General features: G+C 41.1%; 1 protein-coding gene across 1 annotated transcript; it reads left to right on the plus strand.

Annotated features, from left to right (window-relative positions):
• Positions 1 to 193: 193 nt before the first annotated feature.
• On the plus strand, positions 194 to 27952 carry pdgfrb (platelet-derived growth factor receptor, beta polypeptide). The gene is made up of 23 exons (XM_056383087.1): positions 194 to 511; positions 11038 to 11108; positions 11595 to 11912; positions 12216 to 12473; positions 13142 to 13272; positions 13816 to 13984; positions 14833 to 15013; positions 15826 to 15941; positions 16122 to 16245; positions 16393 to 16604; positions 17062 to 17156; positions 17302 to 17434; positions 18710 to 18814; positions 19129 to 19239; positions 20699 to 20855; positions 21062 to 21228; positions 21603 to 21715; positions 22259 to 22381; positions 22688 to 22799; positions 23669 to 23768; positions 23874 to 23979; positions 24641 to 24933; positions 26254 to 27952. The coding sequence occupies exons 2-23, from the start codon at positions 11063 to 11065 to the stop codon at positions 26399 to 26401; spliced, it is 3318 nt and encodes a 1105-aa protein (XP_056239062.1). The 5' UTR covers positions 194 to 511; positions 11038 to 11062; the 3' UTR covers positions 26402 to 27952.
• The last annotated feature ends 5 nt before the right edge of the window (positions 27953 to 27957 follow it).

The following is a 27957-nucleotide window of genomic DNA, read 5'->3' on the forward strand; positions in this document are numbered from 1 at the left end:
GTTTTTGAAACTTCCCTCTCTTGCTTTTTGCTCAACTCCCCTTCACTGTTCCCTCCCTCCTCTCCCTCTCCTCCTCTGCTCTCTCTCTCAGCTTCAGCAGGGTTGGACCACTGACACTCTCCTCGGTGTGAATCCGTCAGGCAAGGAGTGTGCATGTCTCCATTGGGAACACTTTTTTTTTTTTTCTTTTTTTTTTTTTTTTTGGAGAGGTAGGCAGGCTTTTTCAGAGTGTGAGAGTGGAGAGAGAGGAGACCCCATGTGGTGCTGTGATTTGACCAAACAAACAGCCTGGCTCAGAGTGGTACCTCCTCCAGCGGACTGCCGGGACAGCAGAGATTAACCTCAGACTCTGAACATCTGAGGGATCTATACATCTGAAGCAGTAGCCCCTGTAGAGACAACCAGCTGGAAACCTCTCCTCCGATTTCACAAGGTGGAGACCGACTGCTGGCCGGCAACCTCCTCGGACAGAGAGGGAAGACTTGTCTGTGCATCTAGGATCACTCTGAAGGTAAGAGGTCTTACTTCTCTGTCACTGTCAGGGATTTTACTTTTAGTCACGGCTGCTTGGCAGCTGTTGGCAGATGTGAAGATGTGCTGTACAAAGTGTTGAAAATTCACTTAGCCTGCATGGGAAGCCCACTGTGACGGATTGAATTTCATAGCTGTCCGTCTCAGAGAGGATGCACCTCATCCTCACAACTCTGCGCTGTTGGTTCATATAACTTTCTTTGATTTAAACTGATAAAACTATCTGATTTAATACCTGAAGACAAAAAATTCTGTTAGAAAAGTTTTTTAAACAAAGTCTGTTTTGTTGTGTGAAGTTGTTGCTAGTTGATGGTAATGTGTCTGAATTGGTGGTATTTGTTACCCGCATACTTGAGTGTGTACACAACAGGAATTACAATGTGAAAGAGTGTGAACAACCTGTTCAAACACCAACATGGTGAGGGCTTGCATCTCTGTACATAGACACCTTTTCACTCTTTACATACTGAAACTCTAACAATGTTTATCTTCTCACTAAGAGAATATGTTTGACAAGGTATCCCAGGGTCCCAGACACACACACTCACACACACATACACACTCACACACACCCACAAACACACACACACACACACACACACACACACACACACACACACACACACACACCCACACACACACACACACACACACACACACACTGGCCTTTATAGTACAAGCTGTTTGTATGCGCTCCACTTTGTGCTTCACTGCTAAAGGGCTTGTTTATACAGCCCTCCTCAGTCACCCCGAGTGAACTGACGGTCCTCACCGCTAAACCATCAGTCTCTTTCCTCCCCTGTGCCTGTCCCCTCTGCATTGCTCCAGGGAGAAGCTCTTTGAAAAGCCGTGGCTGTGCAGTGATACCATGAGACCTGGCATCAGTCACTGTCACCAGCGTCCCCTTTAACTGCGGATAGATCTTCTTTTAGTACTAACACATACCAGCTTGAATTTAAAGCTTAATTGCTTCGGTCACCCTTCGTAAATGTAAATCTTTCATAAACCGGTGAGTCCGTCTCGTCTGAGGAACGTGGAGCCGAGCACAAATAAACAATCTGTTGAATCATCTCCATCCATTCATCACAGGAGAAGGTTTTAGTACCTGGAATCAGTTACATTATAGCATTGTGAGCTATTTCATGGCTGAGGCACGTGTGGCATGCATGTCTTTCCACTCTAATCCCGCCATATGTTTTGCACCTGAAAGCTTCCCCACTTCCCTCCTATGTATGGCTGCTGCGGTGTTTAGTTGTCGGTTTGGTTGACTGCACATCCTTCTTCTGTTTACAGATGACCTTTTGGATATGGGAGCATCTGAATTAGCATCAGTCATAATAAAAACAGTGTGCTGTCGGCCTGCTGTTCTCCTCCTCTTCAATTAGGAGTTTTCTTTTGAAGTTCTCGGGCTCTGTGGATATTTTGGTCCAGGCTTTGCCTAGTACTGTTGCTGCAGATGAGCTTTTGGAAACTTGCATGCATGTCATACTTTTGCCATCAACGGTATTAGCCTGTGTTACCTTCATAACATAATTTCCCCATCAGCTGGATGCCTCTTGCAAGACATTTCACAGAACCAACTTGAAAACAGTAGATGTAGTCTGACGGATCTTTATAGCATGGATGTGTAAAACAAAGTGAAGTTTCATTTGTCTCCTGACCGATGGGGATTTTTCTGCCTGTGCGTCAGGCTGCTGGTATGTACTACAGCAGAGCTCCACTCCCCGGGCCCTGATGCGGCGCGGCCCATTCGGCTCCATTCCCCTGACCCAGACCTAATCCTTCGTCATCAGCTGTTTCCTGGCTCTCTGGGCTCTCCACATGCCAGTCGCTCTGAGAAAATGTGCTTCACATTATGACCGTGCAGAAAACATGCCAGGAGTCTGATTCGGCTCACATGTGCTCTGGAGTGCCGATATGTAACAGTTTGAGCTCAGCAGCAAGTTTTGAAACACATTGATCCCATTCTGTCCTCTTGTGATTTTTTCCCCCGTGAGCTGAAAAAACAGCTGTTGAATAACCACAATTTCAAAACTACTGTGACGTTGTTTATATCTGGATGAAGTGTATGGTTTCAGAACTTATTTTAAGCTTAGACATCTCATCACATGATTATTCTTACACTTATTGATGAGTATGTATATTTTATATTTAAATGTAGCAGTCTCTGACTCATTCGCTGGTGGTCACTTAATGTCTGATTCATGATTCATCATCCATACTTTAGAACTGAGCAATTGTTTCTTTGGAAGCCCATCAGTCTCATGCCCCTCTAGACACTATACTTAAGTCATATAGCTTTAATGAAGAGCACTAAGTGGTGCCTCAATACAGCATCCTGTATTGCTTCCCGTCCATCTGGCCCCCCCCCCTCCCCTCCATCCCTCCTTCTTCCCCTCCCTCCCACTCACACAAAGCTGACAGGCAGCTGCATCTCATCTTCAGTCAGAGAGCACAGCTACTTCTGTCGGACGACTCCTGGAGGAAATGTTTCTTTTACGAGTTGCTGCCTTAAAATGCAAAGAAAGGTGTCATTTTCACACATTCTGCAAAGTTGTTGGCAAGTAACAAATTGCTGTGCTTGAGTATAATATTGAGGCACTATGAATATTTTCTATTTTATGCTACTTTATTCTTCTAATCCAGGACATTTCAAACGGAAAAATGTACATTTGTCGTATGTGATGACTATAGCTACTAGTTATGTTTCATATATATTAAAAATAAATAAATTAATAAAATTAATTGTATAATCATAAAGAGACCATTCTGCTTAATGGATGCTTTTAATTTTGATTTGTTTCTGCTGATATAACTTCTGTACTTTATATATATATATATATAACTACTTACTTTGAACCAATTTTTTCTCAGTTAGCTTTTATATGATGAGCGATTGGGTCCTACATTACTCCACAAACCTCTGCCAAAGGGAGAGCAGATTTGGTCATTTGTTAGGAATAACTAATTTCAGTATTTGTGTTTTTCTCTGTGCTCTTTTTGCTGGTTTAAAGTGGGTGGGCCTCTTTTGGAAAATGGTGATGTCATGTCTGTCTGTGAGCGTGCACCAATCAGATAAGAATTTGACAATATTTTTAATTAATATGTATTGACAGGTGTGGGGTTGTGTGTTTATGTTCCAGGCCACACCCACAGAGAGTTTGATGAGGTATACAATATTGAGTTTTTGAGTGTATATATTTAAAAAATATTGAATTTTCAGAATGTAAACTTTACCATTGCTTATTGAGTCATAAATATTTATTGTTATAGAGAAACATTCAAACCAATAATAGAGAAATACACTTATCTGTTTTCTTTCTGGTAGTTTAATGGATTAATAGCAGCAACCAGTTAACTTAGTTAGGGAGTGGAAACAGGAGGAAACAGATAACCGACTCTGTACCTATACAGCTCAATAATTAGCATATACAAACATATATTATCATGTACTGTACATACGAAAACTGAAGTGTAAAAACGTCAATATGCCAAGAAATAAACTGACACATGATTCCCTCTAAAATGGGGTTCCCAGTCTTTATGCAAGGATAAGATAATCAGCTGGTGGCTTCATATTTACCACACAGACATGAGAGTGGTATTGATCTCCCCATCTAACTTACTACAAGAAGTGTATTTCCTAAAACTATTGCGTAAGATTTAAAACGAAGTTCTCAGTAAGTAAAAGTGAAATCAAAACTTTGAATGCAGGACTTTTACTTTCTTTTATTACTGCCTTTTCTTAATAAAAGGGTCCTCCACCCCTGTACGGCTATAATTTTAGAAAGGTATTATGATTGCCTCTGAATTTACTGCATAAGGAAAAATGCAGATTTTCAGCAGGAAGTTTTGGTCTCCATCAGATTCTGTTAAAGCAACACACTTTCTCTGTGGAGCTTGTGCTGTCCCTGCTCCAACAAAAACAAGCTGGAATTAGTGATACAGTGCAGTGAGACAGGAGGACAAAGAAAAGCAGCCTTTTGCTTTTACAAGATAAGAATATTCCACGCAGTGTAAAATGGAGACATTAGGATTTCTCACAGTTTGTCTCTTAGCTTTGCTGCTTACTTTGAGGTGCAGGGATATTTATCTGTGGCATTTCTCCTGATTTGTCATTACCCATCTATAGAAAACATTACCCAAAAGAACTATTCCAAGATTGGTTTGCTGCAAATGTAAACATTAACATAACTCTGCATAAAAGAACAGTTTTGCCAGCATGCCAAAACTGCACAAATAGTATAAATTATTTGATAGATTAGAAATATATTTGAATAGATGTGTGCTACTCTGTCACTGTTATCCCTTCTTTCCTCTTCAGGCCTATATTGCTGTGTTTAGGGAAACAAGTGGAGTTTAAAGCCAGTCTGTCCTAATTGTGTTCAGCTGTTTCTGGTTCTGTCTTGTTGGGGGGTGTTGGTGTGTAAGAGCAGAGGGACTGGAAGTGTGTGTAGGCGTCTTCCATTTCTCATGAGGCAGGTTGGGGGTCTTATACACTCAAGTTTTCACAGGACGGCCTGTGTGCAGGAAAGGGGTGGGGTGTTGCACATAGGTGGGGAGGTGTAAGAAGAAAAACGTGGGAGGATATAGTGATGCTTATGCTAGAAAATATATCCTTGTATTCCCTGAGAGCAGTTTGCATTGGTGGGGACTGGGACGAAGCACACACAAAATTATAGCTTTAAGTTGTAGCAACTCAAAGATTTACTATTCAAGAAAATGGGAAAAATTGTCATGACTTCAGTGACAACCGCTGCTTTAGTTTTTGATAAGTTACTCCTTTTTTCTTTCATTTATGTTCCCAAATGAGTAGAAAATTAGACCATTAAACCGATATCAAACACTACCCACATCTAAGGATGTCATTCTACAACCATCAGTTTTACCCAGAAGCCCCTTACATCCCCCCACCGCCACTACAAACAGCATTTACAACTCTGTTTGAAAGGGAGCAAACCAAAATCCACAGTTTCCCAAACATGTGTTGCCTCAGCACGAGTACAGAATCACTTTGTTTGCTGAGGTACGACCTCACAGTCGCTATATCCTATAGCTGAGCTGAGCAAAACCAGTGGGAGATTTATGAACAGGAATAATAGTAGAGGATTTTTTTTTTAATTCTCCAGAATCTGATAATGCAAACTTGAGAGAGGCTTCAGTGCAGCTTCAAGCTCTAAAGTTACAGGATACAAGCTGCTATTTGCTGAAACAGAACTTTTCAAAGTCCTGTGTCCAGATGTGTGACTGCGAAATCCAGTTGGGGGTCAGTGTAAGTGAGCCAAAAATCTTGACAAAATATTTCTGTCAGCCAGATATTGTAATAACAACTGAATACCTCTCTCCAGCCTCAGCCTGTTCTGAAAGTTGTAACTTAACACAAAAGCTTCTAGAGTGGAGAAATATTTTAGCAGCTTTAATGATCCATTGTTAAAAATGGATCAAATGACTACTTATGTAATGTTTAAGGGGTTGCTTGTAGTGACATTTCAGGTGTATAGAGAGTTTTAGTGTCTTTCAGCTCATTGTTTTGGTTTTCTGGCCCATAATGTTATTTTTTTGGTTCCCTCTCACGGCTCTCATCAGTGATGTTTTCAGACAGAAAGCTCTAAAAACCCACTGTACTCTACCTGCTCTGCACTAAATGACAACGAGCAGGCAGTTGGTGACTAGCTGGTGAACACAGTGGAATATCGGCCCTTATCACTTTATAAGATTGTGCTCACAGCTTGTTTCCGCTGCCCCCAAGTGGCCAAAAATAAATTTAGTTAACACAGCTGCAGCTTTAAATATGTTGAGTATGACACATGTGGCATTAAGAGTTTTTAAACCAAACAAAACATATCTTTCTCTATCTTAACTTTTACAATATGAAAGATGGATTATTGTGATACAAACACAGGCTCCTTAGTCATTTCCTGCTTATACTAACTCGTATATTCTGACAGCATGTTGGTGACATGTGTGCTATCCCAGCTGAAATGGCCTTTTACTTGAGAGCCTGCAGTTCATCAGTCATTGTTACAGCTAAGTGCAAAGCACAGTATGTGTATTAGTCATGTTGGAGGACATTGAGGGCTGTCTGAGGTGGGAGCAGTGCATCATGGGTCTGCTGCCGAGGGACCAGAAGTTTTTCCTCGGGGGAGGGGCTGGTCTGTCCAAGATGAGTGATAAAAATGGAGGTTTGTTTTAACAAAGACACACTGGGTCATTTTTTTCCCACAGAGCTCGCCAGAGTCCTGCTGCTCAGTGATATGTCAAGAAAACCTGACATCCTTCTCAAAAAGAAAACTGAAAAGACAAGTATGGCATGTACAGTACGTTTATGCTCTGGCGTAGCTATTTTAGTGATATGATTTAGTACATGTCCTTTATTAACTACACTTGTTTGCAGTGGAAAGACGTGACCGCTAAATTGGAGATGTTTGCTTTGCAGATCACAGCTTCCTGTACACTTCAGCAGAGTAAACATCACCGTCTGTGATATAAGACTGTGTGTGCGCTCCCACTGCTGTCCCACTCTCTGCTTTGATGTGGTGTTTCCCATAAACTCTATTCTGTATGTCTGCATGCTCCCTTTGCTGTTTTTTTTCCACTGTCTGGTGGTGTGTGCAGTATGCTTGTGGTGTGTCGATGGTTTGTCATGCTTTGTCATTGGTCTAATTGTTCTGTTCTTGCATGTTTTTTTTTCTCTTTGATTTTTCTCTTTCTTTTCTCTTTGTTCTTGTTTTTCCTCATTTCTGATGGTGAGTTTACATCTTTCTCGTGCAGCTTGTTATTTAAAACTGTTTTTCTCTTTGTATAAATTCATTATATGCTGTTGGTCCTCTTCTCATTGTGGCATCTCTTGTCTCCATGAGTATTTGGTTAGTGGTTGTGGTGCTCTGCTGTGTCATTGATGCATCACTGGCTTACACCCACACAAGGCCAGAAAATTTCCCCATACAGGAAGTCAGAGCTCTCCAGCTGCACTTGGGGAAGCTTTTTTGGACATCTTTCTCTCTTTTGTTGTAGATTACTCTTTTTTTCCCCTTTTTCCAAGTTCAGCCTTTCTCCCCTGGGGCACACTCAAGCAAACAGTTGGAGGCAAATGTGGTTCGGAAAACATTTCCCACCTCATTGAGGACTGCTTCATCACTGCCAGATGTTTAAATAAAACATGCAGATACAGTATAGATAATCCCAGAAGTGGTATTACAGGCTGCTGAGGGACTTGAGTTTACACACTTGAGCTTTATCCCGAGGCTGTGCGTGGGCCGCGTGCACCCCGCTGAGGTCGATTTTAGCATTCTTCCTCGTTAGCTGGTGACACTTTGAGTGTAGCTGTGTTGTTTATGAAAACCGGGGAGGGTCAATCAGCCACCAAATTCCCAGAATCTGTGGGAAAACTCATATGGCGGGATAACAGACTATCCTTCACGCTGATTACTGTGCCATCACTTGCATAAACACTGTTTGTTTTTGTCAGACCTCCACAATCATTGTGGGACTGCAGTATCCCATTTCAAAGATTGAAAAGAAAACAATAAACATCTGGGTTAGAAAGATGTTTTGCTGATCCTTTACATCATACTGAAGACAAGCTCTCTTCTTCAGACTGAGGACCACTTGACTCGACTTGATTTATGGATATATTGAATGTTTCTTACTGTAATTTGTCTCGAACCCTCCTCAGTTGTCCCTACGGTTCAAACGAAGTGCAACCTTGTGTTTTAGGGGGTCAAACTGCTAGTAAGTGTTTTTATTAAGTGAGAAACAGAGTCACTGAAATGCTGCCAAACCTTCTTGGCAGATTCACTCGTGTCCTGACCCTTTTAACGCTTCATACCATTGTCTGTTCTCTTCTTGCACAAAGACCTGACCAGGATAGAGCATGAAAGCAGCCATTTTCAATAGCGTTTAGACCTACCCTTAAGTGTCTCTTCACACCAAGACTAACACTTTGATGTTACTGTTGCATGTTCTTAAACCTTGGATTCATCTAACGTTCACTCTTCAAACTCTTTTTGAAGCGGACTCCCGCCTCCCTCTGATCCTAGTCAGCCCATCCCGTTTTGAGGGTCAGATTGCCTGTCAGAGTCCCCCACTGCCCACTGGTCAACATAAAACCTCATCGTGTTGCACTAGCCAAACATTATTTTTCCGTCCCTTTCAAGGGCGCCAAATTAAGAGTTGAACACACCTAGATTCTTGTTCAGCGAAGAACGTGTTCTTCTTTTTTGATCTCAGATGTAAATCACACATCCTGCAGGAGCCCTTACATAGCAGTCTTGTTTTAGCAAATACAGCCTCAGCAGCAGTCCACAATAAGATTTGTTAGTGCTCATACTGCCAAGTGACACATGCCGTTGGCGTCACCACGTTTGGCTTTTGTCGCTCAAAGTCATCATCACTGACACAGAGGTTACTGGCACTCGTAAGCACTGATGTATGGGTTCCTCTGTGGACGGTCCCTCGACGCCGGTTGCTGGGGGGGCCCCTCGGGGATGAGGTGACCCCGCTGCTCTCGCCGTCATCACCAGCAGGGTCCCAAGTGTATCAGCGGTCCTGGGAAAGTTTCAGAGTAATACTGTGGGAACGTGAACTGTACACAGACAGCAGTGGCAAAAGGGGTAAGAGAGAGAGAGCTCTGAGTGTATGTTAGTGTGTGTGTGCGTGTGTGTGTGTGTGTGTACGTGTGTGTGTGTGTGTACGTGTGTGTGTGTATGTGTGGGTGTGTGTGTTGTGGAGGATAGGCAGGGGTTGGGGTGTAATACAGCATATGTCTGTGTGTACAGTGTGAGTTTTAGCATTATGCTGGCATGCAACATACATTATGTGTCAGGAAGCCAGCGTTTATATGCTGTATCTCCCTCTCTCTCTCTCCTGCTCTCTGTTGCTCCTTCATTCCTTTTTATTAGAACCAGGAGGCGGGGGAGGAAATGGATCAGTCATGTTTTTGGAGCAACTCAAGAACTTTTCGTTTTGGGAGCGGAAGTGCCAAAGGCAGTTAATTTAGAGAGACAACGTGTATCTGGTTTGAGTAACTGGCTTTGGGTTAGTCATGGAACTTCTTGTAGCTCACCAGAACTGATGAGGTCATTTTTCTTTCTTATACCTGCAAATATAACCATTAAACAATCACCACCTTAGTTTTATAGACACAAAGGTGGTGTCGCCAAATATGTTCAGCTAAGAAACAGAAGCTGAGAAAAGCCCTAATAACTTCAAATAAGATGGAGATATGCCATCTTTAAAAGATGTGTTGAATTACATAATGCATAAAGATAGTCCAAGTTCTTAAAATAGAGATTGTAAAATTGGATAGCATTATGAAGTAAATGGGGAAACATTACACGAGATATATTTCACAATTTTTCCACAGCCTCCCTCCTTCTCTTCCTCCTCCACCCTCGCTCTTCCCAAGGCTCCTTCTTCCGCCCTCTCTCTCTTTCCCACCCTCTTGTGTACAGGCCTGTGATCCATCCTTAACTGTTTCCAGACGCCCGTGTGCTGCAGGCCTTAACCCTCCATCCCAAACATAACAACAAACCACCCACCCCCCACCCCCCACTCACACCCACCCCCTCTTTCCCTCTTCAATCTTTCCCTCTGCCCTCTTACTCTGCAGTGAAATTACCAGTGCAACATTTTAAGGTCTTGGGTAACAGTGGTTAATGTTGGCCATGGGAGGATGGTAAGTATTAGTCACCTCTGACCTCAATAGCTGCTGAATTGATTCTGGGATGTTGGTATCACTTTGCTGTACAACATAATATCCCATTAGTATTACAAAAACCATAGCAACCTTTCAAAACTCCTAAGTACACTCCTGTGTCAGCAGCTTGGGATGAATGCCCTTATTTTCACTTTTGTTTATACCAAAACCAATTAATGGCTCAGCACGGCTCTAGAATAGCTTGGACGCAGCATTGTTGCCAGTGAGCGTGTTGCAAAAGCTGCACACAGTGACCCGTTTGTTAGTGGGCAGAATGCTGGTGAACCAGGAACAAAAAGAGCCAGACATTGTCGCTCTGTCCTGGTGCAGTGAGGCATCAAATACCTCCAGAGTGAGCTGCATCTGCACCTCAGACTCAGTGTGCAGGCCAGAAACCATTAAAGGAGGCAGCTTGACAACAAACTCAATGCTTTGTGTTTGTTTGTTTCCTTTCAGTGTGAGCAGAGCACAGTTCTCTGTCATTTTCTTTGATTGGAAGCAGATTTTTTCTGACATGCAATGTGATTTACTCTCTAAACTCTACTCTAAACCCGACCTGCTGGGTTTCATGAGGGCTATCTCTAATGGAGAGGTGACAACTCTGATGGAGCTGTGTGTTAACTGGGGTGAACACCAACTAAATCTTCCAGCTGTTTTGTTCATTTTGACAGAATTTTATTGAAAGTTTTGTGGACAGAATAATCTGTGGTTTTTGAACTATTGTCTGAGACAATATGTAAAGCAAAAATATTCCCAAAAGTGACACATGGCGTTTAACCAGTATTGTTTTCCCATCTGTTTGTTTGCAGAAGAAAGCGTTTGAAGACATCCAGCATGAGGAGGGTGGCAGCGTCCACACATCTGACAGTCACTGTTACTGGTGAGAACTCACTTTCAGTCTATCAATAAAAAATAAAAAAAATTAAACCTGGAAAGTGTTTTTTAAAATTGTCTTACATTTTCAAAAGAAATTGTGAAAAAGTGAAAAAGTGACAATTTAAAAAAAAAAAGCCTTACATAATTTATAGAAATTTCAATTACGATAAAGTCATGTAAATAAAAAATAATAAAGTCAAGGATGGTCAAAGTATAGACACATATCTTTGTTGTTAGCTGTCCAACCTGTGAGATAACACAAGGACAACTGATGAATCCAAACCGACCCCTGTCATTTTAAATACATCTGTCACTGACACAACATCATTATCCTCCCACTTACCGCTCCAGACAACTCATATCCTTCATCATTTAGAGATAGAGCAGGATCTGCCTTGTATTGTTGATTTAACCTTTAACCTCATGCTGCTGTCTCTTTGACCTCCAACCTGACCTATTTCCTTGTTGTGTTGTGCTGCGTCAACCGCAGCTCTGTTGTATCTCTGCGCTGATTTGTGTTGCCTGGAGATCACACCCGATGACAAAGAGCTGGTCCTGGCCGAGGGCTCTTCTCTCAACCTCACCTGCTCTGGCTCAGGGGAGACGACCTGGGAGTTTAAGAGGGAGGATGTGCCGTATATCCAAGCAGAACAGGATCATAACGGTGGTCAAAACTTCCAAATTGTGCAAATCGGCACCACCTCCAGTGTTTTGAACATGTGGAACGTGAGCTGGAGGAACACAGGGGCGTATCAGTGCACTGATCGGCACACTGGAGAAACTAAGGAGGTGGTCGTGTTTGTCCCAGGTGAGGTCTTATTTACTCTTCATTCAACATCACTGTTTTGTATCACATAGCCATAGCCATGAATCGCTCCAGGAAGATATTGGAAAACAGAAAAATTGATGTATATAGATTCGCTTTCTCTCTGTGAAAGTCACAGAGTGAGCCCATATTATATCATTTTCATTTCTTTTGTAGAAAATGCAGATTTTTTTGTACACAATCTGTATTATCATATTATAAAGGAAGATTAATATGTAGTATGGAATTGGGACACAGCAAATGTTCACAACTAAAAAATGAAAGGAGTCATGTTCCGGTCCACAGACCCTGATGTGTGGTTCATAGAGAGCTCCCATGGCATGGTAACTAGGACCAGCGAGGAAAGCACCATCCCCTGTGTGGTCACCAACCCAAAGATCAGCGTCACCCTGTATGAGAGGGACACTGACATGCCCATCAGGGGACATTATGTTCCCAGTGAGGGGTACAAGGCACCGCTGGAGGACAGGACCTACGTGTGTCGTGGAGAGCTGAACGGGGAGGAGAAAGAGTCTCAGGACTTCAACGTTGTCAGCATCGTCGGTAGGTGTTCAGGTCAGAGAGACTGGATGGAGGAACAGCTCCCCCCCAGAATTAAAATGTGGTGATTATCGACTCACCCCCATGTGTGCTGAAACCCACAAACACACGCACAGATTCAGCCCCTTTAATTCAATCTCAGCCTACACCCAAACTATTAAAGTTAATGAGTCTGTCTTTTTAAAGCACCATAAAGAACCTCATAAAATGTCCATCGCATTTCTCCAAACGGTTTATGCTGCATAATCTACAGGTTTAGCCGAAGCACTGCACTGTGAGTCCAAAGGTATAATTCATTCTCATTTTAACACATATGCTTTGGTCACACTGTCTAGTGGAAGAGAGAGGTGTGAAGACGTTTTTTTCTTGGTGAGGAGATAATGAAGTGCAATTGTTTGGCTTGAGAACACACTGAAAAATGTTGCACAAGCTGTTTGGAGAAAAACATTTCACAGTTGTAATATTTTTTTTTGCTGAGATGGAATGATAGGAGCCAGCCATCAAGTTTAGTTTTGACTAATATTAGGGAGATTGGATAAAAATGTGAATCAGTTTTCTTACCAGTTTAGTGACTGATTCGATTCTGAAGAAGACTGTTTCTACATATTGTTTTGATGAAATACATCACCACCTCTTCCTCCTCTCCCCCACACTCTCTCTTCCCGTCCCAGTCCCTGAGGCCATCGACGCCTACGTCAATGCGTCAAAGACCGTCCTGATACAGGGGGAACCGCTGTCAGTAAACTGCACAGTGCACGGAGTGGAGCTAGTCTTTTTTTCCTGGGATATGCCCAACAGAGAGGTGAGTAGGAGTGAAGCAGAAGGAGCGCTTTTGTTCAGCTTTCCCTTCGTGATCACTCTCAGGCTTCATGACCGAGGCCAAATTGCATCAAGATGTAGAGACACACCTCAAATTTTATCCTCCCGTGAAATTGTACTCATAACACATGATGTTGGTATTTTAATAAGTGGTTCTTAAATGCGGAAACTTCAACTATGTCTGATTCTTAAAGATAATCTACTGTATATCTGTGGAGAAACTTTCAGACATTTTGACTAATAATATAAACCATAAAATTGATAAAATCAGTTACATATCGAGAAGGCATCACCCAGTTTCATCGGTGCATCTGTCATATGATCTTGGCTACCGATCAGGCAATACTTCCCAACACTCACCAGTATGTGGTATCTAGGGGAAAATGAATTCCCTGTAGAAAAAAAAATGATTAATTTCATGTTAGATCACTTAATTTTTGATCATATTCAACCTGATAATGAAATGTCAAATTCAGGAATGGAGATCTTTTAGAGCCTTACTTTAATGTTGTTTTTTCTCTGCTAGATTATTGAGGTGGAGCAGCAGACGGAGGTCCAGCAGGCCGCCATGAAGATGCACTCCTACCTGATCTTCCCTCGTGCCACGATGGCCCACAGCGGAAACTACGTCTGCCATGCCCTTGATAGCGTCCTGGACCAGACTGCCTCTGCCAGCGTCAACATCACTGTGCTCGGTTAGAGACACACACACACACACACACACACATGCCCACAAAAATAAAACAAACTGATGCTGGGCAGGTTATTATTGTGTTGCGCTGACAGAGGGACGACCGCTTATTATGTAAACCTTCGTAAGTCAAGGTGAGAGAGGAGCTTCTTTTAAAGGAAATGAAGATCACGTCTGTTTATTTCTGTTCAAAGTGTCAAATAAACCTTTGACATGGTGTGGATGCCTTGAGTGATACCTTGAAAAACAGAACTCCAAAACCCAGGAAGTGCAGCAAGTCTGTTTTTAGACTTTTGGAAATAAACTTTAAGTTCACAAGAGGTGTTTGTGTAGCTGAGATTTGACTTCGAACATTAATATACAGTAAGTCAGAAATCTAAGCAACTGAGGCGTCTGGAGACGCACTAAAAGTAGCATTCATCATGCTGAGCTTTTCTTCCTTTCTGTCTCTCCACATTCGCTGAATGTGTTTGGGTCTGTGAATGCTTATTCTGTCTGCAGCGAGGTGTGTTATGTTTATGAAATCCTTGAATAACTAGAACCACCATGCTCCGTGGAGACTGGGATGGTGTAGTAAAGCAGTCTGGACATCTCAGTGGAAAAGACAGATACTCTCTGGCCACAGAAGTTCAACAGTGAACAGCAGCAGAACAGTACACTGTTTATAGCCTACAGCCTCCAGTAGTAACTTGAACACACAAACAGTTAAACACCAAAGAACAATAAGTGTATGACTAAGTGGTTAATTCACGTTTTTTAATCCTAAATGGAAAAATTGTTATTCTTTTGTCCATAAAATCAGTTGGTATGACATGTACACGTTTCTGATGTATCAGATTTTTTCCCCCTCAGAGCGAGGCTTCGTGGACGTGAAGACTGCTCAGCAACAAAACATTTCAGCCAAGTTGCAAGAGAACGTGGAGCTGAGAGTTGAGATCGAAGCCTACCCTCCCCCACAGGTCCGCTGGAGCAAAGACGGCGCCACCATCAAGGGAGACAAAACCATCCCAACCAGAGACGAGCACGAGATCAGGTGAGACGTTCAGCCAGACTTTGACCTTAAAAATGCTTCAAATACCATAATGCAGTTAAACACCTCATAGACCTTGATAAATGTAACCAATTAGCACTGGACCTCTGTTCGGGTGACAGCCTCCAGAGGCATCTAGCTCTCGTCAGTCATCACCAGATAAGGCCTCCGCAGAGAGAAACATAATACTCTCTAGAGGGCAGGACTCCATCATTCATCACACAGGAGTCTTAAACACAACATACCTGTCACAACTCACAAACGTCTTTCAGAAAAAGGCCAAACAGTGCTTCAATTGCAGGGCCATGTTTTCACATTTTTGTCAACACGTGTTTGAAATCAAAAAGACAAAGCAGCATATCATCCACAAGTCTGATGCACAGATGGAGAAACTGTTCACAAACACCGCCCAGCCTTTCACCACAAATAAAAGATAATTAAAAACATCAAAAGTGACCATTTTTTATTGTAGATTTTAAACAACCACATGGGAGATGTATTTCCTGGAGGCTTTAGCTGAAAGGAAAAGCTTGGGATCTTTTTTTTATCTTCTTTAATATTCCCTGGAGTTCCCTGAAGATAATGTCTAGAATCTAAAAATGAGTTTGCACTCCCAGGAGCAGTGGAAATATTTTACATTTCCATATCTGAAAGACTCACAGAGGAGAGAGAGCAAGATAAGAGATATGCAGCCTGTGGAGAATCTTGTTGCACACTAAAACAGATCCACCAATCATCTTCGATATATTTATAACTCAAATCATTCCAGAGAAATGTTTGGCAGCTCATACCTATTTTGTCCGTATTTCTTTTAGGTATGTCACTATTCTCACTTTAGTGAGGGTGAGAACGGAGCAGAAGGGCCGCTACACCGTCCTCGTCTCCAATGGCGATGATGCAAAGGAAGTGACCTTTGACCTGGAGGTCCGAGGTGAGAGGATTCTCACAGTATCAGGCTGTTTTTGTATATTTTTGGCCTTTAAGCCTCATTATTGGTTATGAAATGCTGATTAGTTGAAAATAATCTTTGTGCATTGGAAAAATCAAGGACACACACTTGTTTTTATTCACGTCAGTAATGATTAATGACCACTGCACCCCCTGTGTGTAGTCCCCTCTCAGATTAAAGACCTGATTGACCACCACCTCCCGGGGAAGAGACACTTGGTGACCTGTGTAGCTGAGGGGGTCCCAACCCCAACCATACAGTGGTACAGCTGTGACAGCATGCACAAGTAAGTCACACCACCACCCATTCATCACTGAACTGTCATACAGTGAACACTAGGGGGCTGACCATACACAGAAATTTGTTTTACTTTCAAATTATGTACATCTGCTTTGGCTTCACACCACACTGCTGATCTCGTGTCCCGCTGCAGGTGTAGCAACCAGACAGCGGTGTGGCAGCCGCTGATACCAGAGCCAGAGGAGCTGAGCATCCAGACCAACGTGAACTACAGCGAGACTCGTAAAACCAGTCAGGTCCGCAGCCAGGTGATCTTCCACAAGCCCCAGCAGGTCACAGTTCGCTGCGAGACGAGCAACCAGGCAGGGCTCGTCGACAGAAGAGACGTCAAACTGGTGTCCAGCAGTAAGTGTCATGTGAAGAATGTCCCATCGTAATGGTTTTTATATATTGGAATTATAGAACATTATATTGTATTTATTGTGTAAATGTGCAGTGTATCGCTTTAAAAATAAATATAAAAGATAAGAAAAATAAAATCCCACCACATTTGGGCTAAACTAAACAAACACATGGTGGTCTGGTAAAAACAAGAGTAAATAGTTTTGAAAAGTTTATATCTTTGAGTTACAGTACAAGGTTTTCACCAAACAGTAAGACTGTGTGTTTGAAGTCAAATTATGTGTATTTGTATTTAAGCTATAATTATCAGTCTAACCGCTGCTTTCTTTGCCAAGATGTTTATAAAGTGAAGTTTTGTGTCTGTTGAGAATTTGAGACAACTTGGTTAAGTGTTCTCTGCTTGAATTTATTACTCTGTCTTCTTCCTGGCTAATGCTCTGTGTGCTGTTGCCTGTTGCAGCGCTGTTCTCCCAGGTGGCAGTATTGGCTGCTGTTCTCGCCTTAGTGGTAATCGTTATCCTGTCTTTTATCATCCTCATCGCTGTGTGGAGGAAGGTAAGATGGACAAACTCAACTGTCAGTTTCCTCTTCACAAGTTATATGTGAATGGAAAATACAGTGAACAATGACAATGTACGAAAGAAACCTTTTGTTCGGGTGTTTGAGTTTTGCTCATGTGTGTTTTCTTCTGTGTCGTCAGAAACCTCGCTATGAGATCAGATGGAAGGTGATAGAGTCTGTGAGTCAGGATGGTCATGAGTACATCTATGTGGACCCCATCCACCTGCCCTATGACTTGGCCTGGGAAATGCCGCGAGACAACCTGGTGCTGGGTGAGTCTTCAGGCAGACAGGGGACGGATCAAATTGCGGAGAGCAGGGAGTCAGTCGGAAAACCGATGCTGATATGAACCTGTAAAACTTAGTGAAATACTGTATGTGGTGCTCCCTAAGCAATTCATTTGACTTGCCGCAACTCTAGGCATTTAAATTAGCCAAGTCAAAATATAAAAACAAAATGTGTAAAATTACATTTTAGACATTTTCTTGTGTAAAATCCTGAAATGAAAAGAAAGAACAAATTACAGGAAATAAAGGAATTTGTCATTTGACAAAACAAAAGAAGAACTGATAAAAGAAATTTGTCCATTAAAGATATATGTAATTTAAAAGGTAAACAGTTACTTACTAGAGGAACAAAGATTAATAACAATAATTAATACTTAAAATGTATTTAATTAAATTAATAGACAAAAAGAACAGTTCACAAATAAATGTAATAAAATAGTTTGAGGGTTTGGATTTACCAGTTGGTTTCCTCTTCACGTTTCCATTTACCTGCTTTATTATCATTAACATAGAAATCTGTATTGGCTTGCATTTAAAAGATGAAATATGAATATCCATCTATGTAGGTATCAAACTACTCTTAACGAATATATTTGTCATTGTTTTCTTTGGTTAGTTATTGGTTTGGTTAAATCATATTTTATTTGACACATTTATGAATAATCATATTATAGCTTCATTCATTTTTATTGCTCCATCTTTTATTGTTGATCAATTTATCAATGACTTAATAACCGTTTGATGAGGTCTTGTGGTTCTCAAGTGCTGTGGTTCTAAAAAAAATGTGCTGCAGCCTCTCTTTGTTTGCTGCAACAGTCTTTTAGGCAGTGGTCTGCTTGTTGTTAAGATGAGAGCAAACAAATTACACTGCACCTCTCCCCAGGTGACATTGGTGCAGCGGGTGGTTTAGGTCATAAGGGCAAAGCTAGAATACTAATTGAAGTTTGTTAAACTTTGCTTCTTGACCTTAATCCCACTTTATTTTTAACGCTCCTTTTAAACTTTTTTGTCATGTTGTTGGTTGCCAGCTGCTCCCTACAAACATCTTTCCAAGCACACTCAGTTAGACCTCTGCTCAAAGAATTATCTGTACCATCTGTTACCAGCTGCTATAACACAGTTTCTAATCTCACTTTCCTTGGGAAGACAATAGAAATGTGTTTACAGTAATATTTTAATGAACAGAAAATGTTCTTCCTTCTCATGTCTAATGTGTGTCTATTCAAACCCTGTCCCACTGAGTCCGTCTTTGTGTTTCAGGTCGCACTCTTGGATCAGGAGCCTTTGGCAGGGTGGTCGAGGCAACTGCATATGGTCTCACACATTCCCAGTCCAGCACAAAAGTGGCAGTGAAAATGCTGAAGTGTAAGACAACACAATGTAAAAACACATTAGAAAGCCATGTGTGAATTCGTGTGAACAATGCAGAGAGCACAGTGGAGTCCCTTGCATAGCTGTCAGATGTTGTGACACCAGTGCCATATTCCTGTGAGCACAGAGAAAGCAGCAGCCTGCTGAGCTCTAGTGTGGTTGCCAGCTGGGTTCGCAGTTTTCAGCCAACGGGTCATTGAACAGTTTGGCAAGGATGCAGTGTGTCCTGGTCTCAGTTCTCATACCTACCTCACACTGCCCTGCTTTTATACATCTTTCTCCCTCTGTTTTGTTTTCCCTTTATCCAGCCACAGCCAGGAGGAGTGAGACCCAGGCCCTGATGTCAGAGCTGAAGATCATGAGTCACCTGGGTCCACATCTTAACATCGTAAACTTGCTGGGAGCTTGCACTAAACACGGTGAGCGTCACAGTGAGCACCAGAAACCTTCAGTGCTAATACACATGATAATTAGATGATTTTATATTTTGTTTACAGTGTCTGATATCAGTGTTGAGCATTTTCTTCAAGGGAAACTGTCCTGGTGGTTCAGTGGGTTGAGGTGGCACTTTATTAATGCAATACTGTAGATATTTGTTTTGGGGGGTCTAGAGACATTTCTTTTTTTTTAAAGTATATTTTTTGGGGCTTTTATGCCTTTAATGGACAGCACAGTGGAGAGTGACAGGAAACAGGGAGGCAGAGAGACATGCAGTGAAAGGCCGTCCGATGCGGGATTCGAACCGGGGCCGACTGCAGCGAGGACTGTAGCCTCTACACATGGGGCGCCTGCTTAAACCACTACGCTACACGACGCCCCTAGAGACATTTCTTGACATCCTATTCAGATCTGCTAGTTTTTTTTTAGCTTAGCAGTTACAGATGGCTTGTCTGTCCCTCCCGCTCTCTCTGTTGGTGTGCGTTACCTTTAGTTTTTCCTCTGTCTCCTTTAGTAATAATGGTACATGTTACAAAAGTAGTTTATTTGGAGGTGAGTTTCAGTGAATTGGAAACATTACTCTTCTTCCCTTTTTTTATATACATTCTATGGTTTCCTGCCAACTCCAGAGCAGCCAGGAAACCAGGGTGGCAAGGTTACAGCCAGTAACAAGAGGCGTAGCCCTAAGCCCACAGTTGGTAACCACACACGGTCCAGCCATATACACTGCAGGCTGTAAACGTCCCCGTAATAGAAATTATTTGTGCCAACTCATTTTGAAAAAGAGAGTCTGAGACACTTTGTGTGGGTGCAGGACATGGGGTGTGTTAAAGGTACACGTTGCATTTGATAGACATTCAATTGACCAATGGCAGAAATATGATCCCTGGACTGATCACACACTCAGTCACTCAGTCACTCAGGGATATTTGCAATTATAGGGCTGGCCCTGCTGTTGCTGTCCAGCCAGTCTGTTAAGTTTCAGTGTTGCGTGCAGCCGTGCTTAATTCATTTGTTTTCAGAATGTCCAGTTGAAAGTCCTGCTACTTCAAAGGGAAGAGGCAAAGGAAAACTACTTTGATAATTTAACATTCTATTTAAAATGTTAATGTAAAAATTCATGGCCAATATAATCAGTTGATGTGAACAGATGATTGAGCAACAGATGTCCTATTTGCACTTTGAGTGGGCAGGAGGAGAAAGCAAGACAGGGAAAGGTTGTGTACCACACATTAATTATCAACTAATCTTGACCATTAGTAAAATTGTATACTCATTTAAAAAGTATAAATATAAAGACTTTGCTAAATATTCATATGTTGAGATATTGTTGGATATTTGTGTTGTGTAATAAGTAAATGCGTTCTGTCTTAGTGAAATCAGTGTCCTATTAATGTTTGGTAAATCCTGAATTTTAATTAATCTTCTTCGACCATCCAGGCCCTTTGTACCTGGTGACTGAGTTCTGTCGCTATGGCGACCTGGTGGACTACCTGCACAGGAACAAGCACACCTTTCTGCAGTACTACGCTGAAAAGAACCCAGACAATGACTGCCTCATCTCAAGAGGAAGCACTCCACTCAGCCAGAGGAAAGGGTGAGAAAAACAGACTCCACAAAATCTCCATTCAGAGCTACACAAAGGAGCATTTTGTGTCATTTGTGCAGGCGGGGGGTTTCCTTTTTGAAATATCTGTAGGCACAGATGTCATATAAATTTTGATATGATGCGGGACCATGAATAAATATGGATTTAGGTCATTTACTGCACTGCAATTTTATACACTTCATGCATCCCTCCAGTTATGTGTCTTTCGGAAGTGAGAGCGATGGAGGATACATGGACATGAGTAAAGACGAGCCCTCAGTCTACGTGCCCATGCAGGAGCAAATGGATACCATCAAGTATGCAGACATCCAGCCCTCTCCATACGAGTCCCCCTACCAGCAAGACATCTATCAGGAACAAGGTTTGATTTGAGCCACGTGTGTCTGTGTTGATGTACCCCTTATGAGTCCGACCAGCTGCTCACAGGAGGAGGAACTCTGGGAAAATTAACAATATTTGTGTGTAAATGCGCTGTATTTAATCAATGAACTTCAAATGGTGCAATTCATGAACAGATGAACAGATAATTGTTTTAGTCTAATAAATCAATGAATACGGTATGCTTTTTTGATCAAAGATCATAGAGAATGTACAGGCAAATGTTACAGCATATAAGGGCATGTCAGCCCATGTAGTCACAGCAGCTGGAGTTCCCCCGAACACAGAGAAAATGTCTTCATCCAGCACCCTCTCCTCCTCTTATGTTTTTTTGTCTCACCTTGTGATTATGTTCAGGTGGTGGCAGATTGGACCTGGTCATCAGTGACTCCTCCACTCTCACCTACGATGATCTGTTGGGCTTCAGCTACCAAGTGGCAAAGGGGATGGAGTTCCTCGCCTCCAAGAATGTAGGATATTGAAAATCAAGTTCCATAATATTTATCTGGTGACTAAGCCTCTTATTACTTACTTTTATTCCCAGGTTTGGAGGAGAGGATTGATACAACTCTCAGGACTGTACACTAAATGTAAAACTACAGCCAGCAGCCAGTTAGCTTAGCTTAGCATAAAGACTTGGGGCAGGGGGAAACAGCTAGCCCGACTCTGCTTACCAGCACCTCTAAAGCTCACTCATTAACATATTATATATTGTGTGTTTAAAAAAGCAAAAACAAAAGAAAAAGTGTAAAAATGGCCATCTGTGGGGTTATGTGTGTTATCTGTAGTCGCTGCTAGCTGCCTCTGCTAGTTGCCAGCCTCACACACACACAACTGGCAAATTTGAAACTACAGGTAGCAGACTGTTAGCTTAGCTTAGCATTAAGACTGGAAACAGCTAGACTGGCTTTGTCTGTAGAAAACAATGTCCACCTACCAGCACTTCTAAAGCATTATGGTCTATTAGGTGTAAAAAAAAGAATGTCATTTTATTTCATTTTATTGCACCACAGTGTGTCCATCGAGACCTCGCTGCGAGGAACGTCTTGATCTGTGAAGGCAAACTGGTGAAGATCTGTGACTTCGGCCTGGCCAGAGACATCATGCATGACTCCAACTACATCTCTAAAGGCAGCGTAAGTGGCAGAATATAGATCAAAGATACACACACGCACGCGCGCACGCACGCACGCACGCACGCACACACATATTTTAGTTGTTAGTATGGGAGGCATGCACTTCCAGTTGTTGACACCAAGCTGTTATCAAGTTTGAATGCATGAATGTCTGTTGTTTTGGTTCCATTGTTCCATTTATAAAACTTAGAACTATAGATAGATACATACATACATACATACATAGACTCTTTTAAACCTGTTGACATCTAATTTTTCAAAGTAGGTCTTAACTTTCTCACATGGAGTTTCTTATCTTTCATTCAGACCTTCCTGCCCCTGAAGTGGATGGCACCAGAAAGTATTTTTCATAATTTGTACACCACCCTGAGCGATGTTTGGTCATATGGCATTCTTCTTTGGGAGATTTTCACATTGGGTCAGTCCAAACACACAAACACACACACACACACACACACACACACAAAAATTACAATCTAAATCAGAGCTGGTTTACACATAAAAGGGATTCATCCTCTTTAATTTCTTATATAGGTCACCTTGTACTTGCTGAGGATCACCTGCTTGACTCCTCATTAATCCTTAAAGTAGCACAAACACTTCTGGACTCCTCTTGTGATGAACTGTAAATTATCAAAAAATACAGTCGGTCTCCAGGTGTCTAAAATGACAGTAAATAAGAGTATGCAATTCTACAGCAAATCTCAAATTCCATGTCTGATTGCAAGTACATACCAGTTTGTTTTAAGACTCATATGAGGTCTAAATTGTATTAACCACAGTCAAGCCTTTAATTTAGCATTTCTTTTTATTGTGAGCTTTTTTTTTTCAACCCTCTTCCCACGATATTTTGAAACTACCACGAAAATAGGGAAGGCAGTTTATATGATGTGCAGTATAAGCCTCAGTGGTGGAAAACAAACTCACAATCCAGCCTCTGTGAGCAATAACCAAAGATTCTCTGTGCTTCAATGTTTCACTCTGACATTCATTGGACTTTTCAGATCCAATTTTCTTACAGATCTGGGTCAGAGCAAACACTTCACTGCACAACAAATGTGATAATAAAATAAATAAGATAAAAAAAGTTGGTATCGTTCTTGGAAAATAAATGAAATTCATTTAATTTGGGAAGTATCTAATAAGTTAAGACAGTGTTATTCTGTGTGCATGACTTTAGTCTAGATTAGATTTATTTTAGATTTAGATCTAGTTTAGATTTCGAACCTGCTGCATGACTTCAGATTTCTGGGTTAGCTTTTGAATTATTTGAAATGCTTTGTGCAGGAGGAACCCCCTACCCTGATTTGCCCATGAATGAGTTGTTCTACAGCGCTTTGAAGAGAGGCTACCGAATGACCAAACCCGCCCACGCCTCTGATGAAGTGTGAGTCTCCCTGTCACCTTGCCTCACCTTGTTGCCCTCACAATAACTCCTCTTATCTGATGTATACATAAAAAATAAACAAATTTTATGTTGCTCATGTTGTAGTTACGACATCATGAAGAAGTGCTGGGATGAGAAGTTCGAGAAGAGGCCTGAGTTCTCATTTTTGGTGCACAGTGTGGGGAACATGCTGACAGACAGCTATAAAAAGGTACTTTACTTATACATAATCTGTATCCAAGTTCCCTAAGCTGCTTTATCTATGTTAAACTGTTGCAAGCTTGGACTTGTCACATCCTACCACATATTCCAGATCCTCATATGTTTTTCTGTACTTAGGTAAAGTTATTACCAGTCATTCATTCATCCCCTCACTCACTCATTCATTCACTCAGTGTTAACCCATCTGCCTATCAGTTTATCTGTCCCTGCTACCTCTTGTAACACTGTTGTTTACACACTGTTATTTTGTATGTAGGTATGTTATGCAGCTACAGAATATATAACAGGGATTTTGGACAATGTTCTCTTTTAGAATTAGGATTATAGATAGCAATATATGTATAATGAGTTAGACAAAAAAAACCAAGAAACATGTTTTGTTTTGCCTCTCTATGGTATTGCATTGATGAGTAGCCATGCAGGTCAGTAGAAGAGAAATCCAGTCAGTAATTGACAGTCACTAATATCTGTAGAAGTGGAGAATATTGCACTGGGCTCTGTGTGATTGAACTCTGCAAGACGGAAAGAAAAACTCCAAGTGTGCAGGTCTGTGCCGGTCATAGGATGCCCAGCACGTCACATCTGCACTCTGCATCCCCAGTCTCACGAGACATCTCTCAAATGATCAAACTCTTGTCTCCTGACCACAGAGATACAACCAAGTCAGCGACAACTTCATGAAGAGCGACCACCCGGCAGTCACTCGCACCAAACCCAGACTCTCCTCACCCTTTCCGATCGCCAATCCATCATTTGGCTCCCCCTCGTCCGTCACCCTCTCCTTCCCCCCGGACCCCTACAACCAGAGCCCGAGCCCAGGAGAATTCAGACAAGATGCAGACACGCAGGAAGTTATAACTTCATACAACGAGTACATCATCCCCATCCCAGACCCCAAGCCGGAGGAGGTTTTCACTGACGAGCCGTCAGAAAGCCCTGCAAGGTACAGAGCCGCTGAAAACATGCTGCAGATGTGTGCCAAATGCTGGGGTTGCAAGAAAAATGAGGATGTATTTGCTTAACAAGAGCATTTTTTTTTTCCACCACACACCCACTCACCCAGATGTTGAGCTGAGAGACAATAGCTGTATTATGAAGGCAGACATGGAGAAATGTTTTTATTGCTCATTTTATTGATATAAATAGACAGCCAAGCAAAGTTAGCTTTAAAGACCAATAAATGTTTGACCACACAAAATCCAGGTATAGTCACGTAAAAAACAAGTCATTATTAACTTGGATTTAGTTTCTGTTTTGCGAGTCATTCAGTTTGAGAGTGATAGAAGGTCCCAATCCTGTGTTTTGATTTTCGGCAGTGGTGTGAATCTACTGCTTACATTCGGATCACAGATTGTGCCTTTAACACTGGGGTTAAGGTTTAAGGTCTTCGGCCTCCTCGTGAGAGAAGACAGAGAAGAACTGTTCGGTCCAGGATTGCTGACTCATTATCCATGAAGATCTCATACATCAGGCAGAATAAGCTTAAAATCAACCATGGGCCAATCAATAACAGGATTATTCAATGACCATCCTTCTAATTTTCTTTAAAAACTGTATAGCTATGGCTGAAACAATTTATCAATTAATCGATTAGTCGATGAACGGAGATCATTTGGCAATTGTGATGGGTATTTTCACTATTTTCCTCACAATTTAATGGACCAAAAAATTACTTAGATAATCAACAAAATAATAAGAAAATTATGAACAATAAAAATAATGCATTAGTTGCAGCTGTATTCATGGCCTTCAAAGTTAAAACATTTTAGTTTCAGTTGTATAACTTCCAGTAAGTCAACTCATAATTTATTTTCAAACTTGATATTAGGCAGATGCTGTTTAACATCCTTAAGAAGTAAGATGAACTGCCCCTTGTATTATTGATTACTAAGAAAAAAGATCAATTGATCAAGATCAATGTGGCAGTAAATCGATTCGTCCTATTAATTTAATGCGAGACGCACACAGGGAGCACTCAATATTTATCTACACAAGGAGTTGTATTGGAAAATACATACAAGAATGGAAGTACTGATCATTCAAAGCAACATATACATCATTTCCTTAAGTGTAATCAAAACAAGTGCAAGAACCACTACTGAGTTAAAAATATAACTTGTGGTTGCTGAAGGGAAGATGTAACAAAAATGAGTAAAGATGTCAGGATCAGCATTAATAGATAATGATCATGGTGTGTCAATTTGTGAGTCATACGTGACTGAGCACACTGTGTGAAACTGTGTTTTGTTTTGTCTTCTCTCAGTTCTCTGGCTCTGGAGGAGGAGACGGACTCCATGTCTCAGGACACGGCTGACACTCTTCCAGAGGAGGACAGGCTGGAGCAGACCAGTGAGAGAGACGCTCTGCTGGGCTCCTCCGGGACGCCGGAGGTAGAGGACAGCTTCCTGTAGTCACACGTAGGAACCCTGACAAACCAGAGCCCTTTTTTTCTTTTTTTTTCTTTTTTTTTTTACATGCCTGAAAAAGGGAACATGACTAAACTAGAATGTAGCAAAATGGAGACCGAGAAGGCAATCTTTGTATTTCCACTAAGCACTCTAAAGTTTTGCCCTTCTCTGAGTTTTTGTTTCACACTTAGTACCTCTGGAACTGTTACAAATAATGAGCGTGATGTCATCAACCAGTCATTTATAGGAAGCTCGCCACAATATAAAAACGGTACTCTTCTCACAGTTCACAGTAAGTACAGATGTGTTTACTGTATTCCCCAATCGGATTTATTATTTGGAAACATTTAGCCATTTCTCCCTTTTTGGCTGTTATTATTATATCACTAAATCCCCCTTCCCTTTCACATCGGGTGTAGATTTTTGAAAAGCGGGTGATTTTTTATTTTTTTTTTAATGAACAATTTCATTAATAAATCAATAATACAAAATAATTAACAAAACAATAATAATGTACACACATAAAAACAAAATGCTGTCCATACAAGAACAATTCCAATATTAATGGGAATCATTAACATCACTTAAGGTCCTAAACTATCATCAGATACAGTATGTGAGAATATGAGTAATTGAATTAAAACTTTACGTTGCATTGTTTTTCCTTGCCATAAGTGCGGCCAACAGCTGCAGTCGCTGTAATGTAATGTTTTTGTAAATGTTATTCCCAGGATATGAAATGTAGAAAGAATCTACATGCACTGTTTTGCTATAAAATTTGCTTTTTTTTAGTTTTATATGCCATAGAGTCAGAATTTTTCAGTTCTTTTCTCTTTTTTGGGGAAATATATGAGATTTTTGGGATTATATGAAATGTATATTTCATTTGTGAATTTTGAATAGTGTCTTGAATTTTGAATACTTTTGTTGAGTAGGCTTAATTCACAGTTCTGTGCCAGATTTGCACTTTATATAGAAAAATGTGGATATTCATTATGAAGAAAGACAAATGTACACTATGTTAAAGCTAGAAGATTACAACTAAGAACTTTGATTTATGACTTAAGTATGTGGCTGTTACAGTGATTATGACACCCAGTTTCTGTGATGACAGGCGACTCAAGTGAATATAATAAATACAGCGTATCACTGCCTTAGCACAAGATGGCACACATAAATGCCTTTGTATAGACTAGAGATTTATGTCTTGCAGCTATTGTTGTTTGCTGACATGAAGGGCTACTGTACTCAAGGAACCTAGATAGCCATATGTGTACATGTAAAAATGACGCTTTTAGTCTTGTGTTGCATTCTCTAACATTCACTTACACACTGTTTATGTTGTGTAATTAACACAGTACTTCCATTACATAAACCACCTTTTAAAACACCACACTTTTATTTTCCTGTAGCATTTGTTACACAGTTTAAAATGCACAAATCACTGTATCACAAGCTATGGTACCAAAGCTCTTCTTAACGTTTACAAATGTATTTTTATATGTGTCATTTTATATGTTGTAAATGTGACAATAAATGTGTATTATCATAGTATTATT

The sequence above is a fragment of the Seriola aureovittata genome, chromosome 8 (assembly GCF_021018895.1).
Source record: "Seriola aureovittata isolate HTS-2021-v1 ecotype China chromosome 8, ASM2101889v1, whole genome shotgun sequence".
Taxonomy (NCBI): domain Eukaryota; kingdom Metazoa; phylum Chordata; class Actinopteri; order Carangiformes; family Carangidae; genus Seriola; species Seriola aureovittata.

Excerpts from the sequence above, each read along its gene's own strand:
- pdgfrb (XM_056383087.1), top strand. The coding sequence starts at position 11,063 with ATGAGGAGGGTGGCAGCGTCCACACATCTGACAGTCACTGTTACTG. Across the intron at positions 13,273-13,815 it reads GGGATATGCCCAACAGAGAG|ATTATTGAGGTGGAGCAGCA; the intron begins GTGAGTAGGAGT and ends TTTCTCTGCTAG. Across the intron at positions 16,605-17,061 it reads CGTCAAACTGGTGTCCAGCA|CGCTGTTCTCCCAGGTGGCA; the intron begins GTAAGTGTCATG and ends TGCCTGTTGCAG.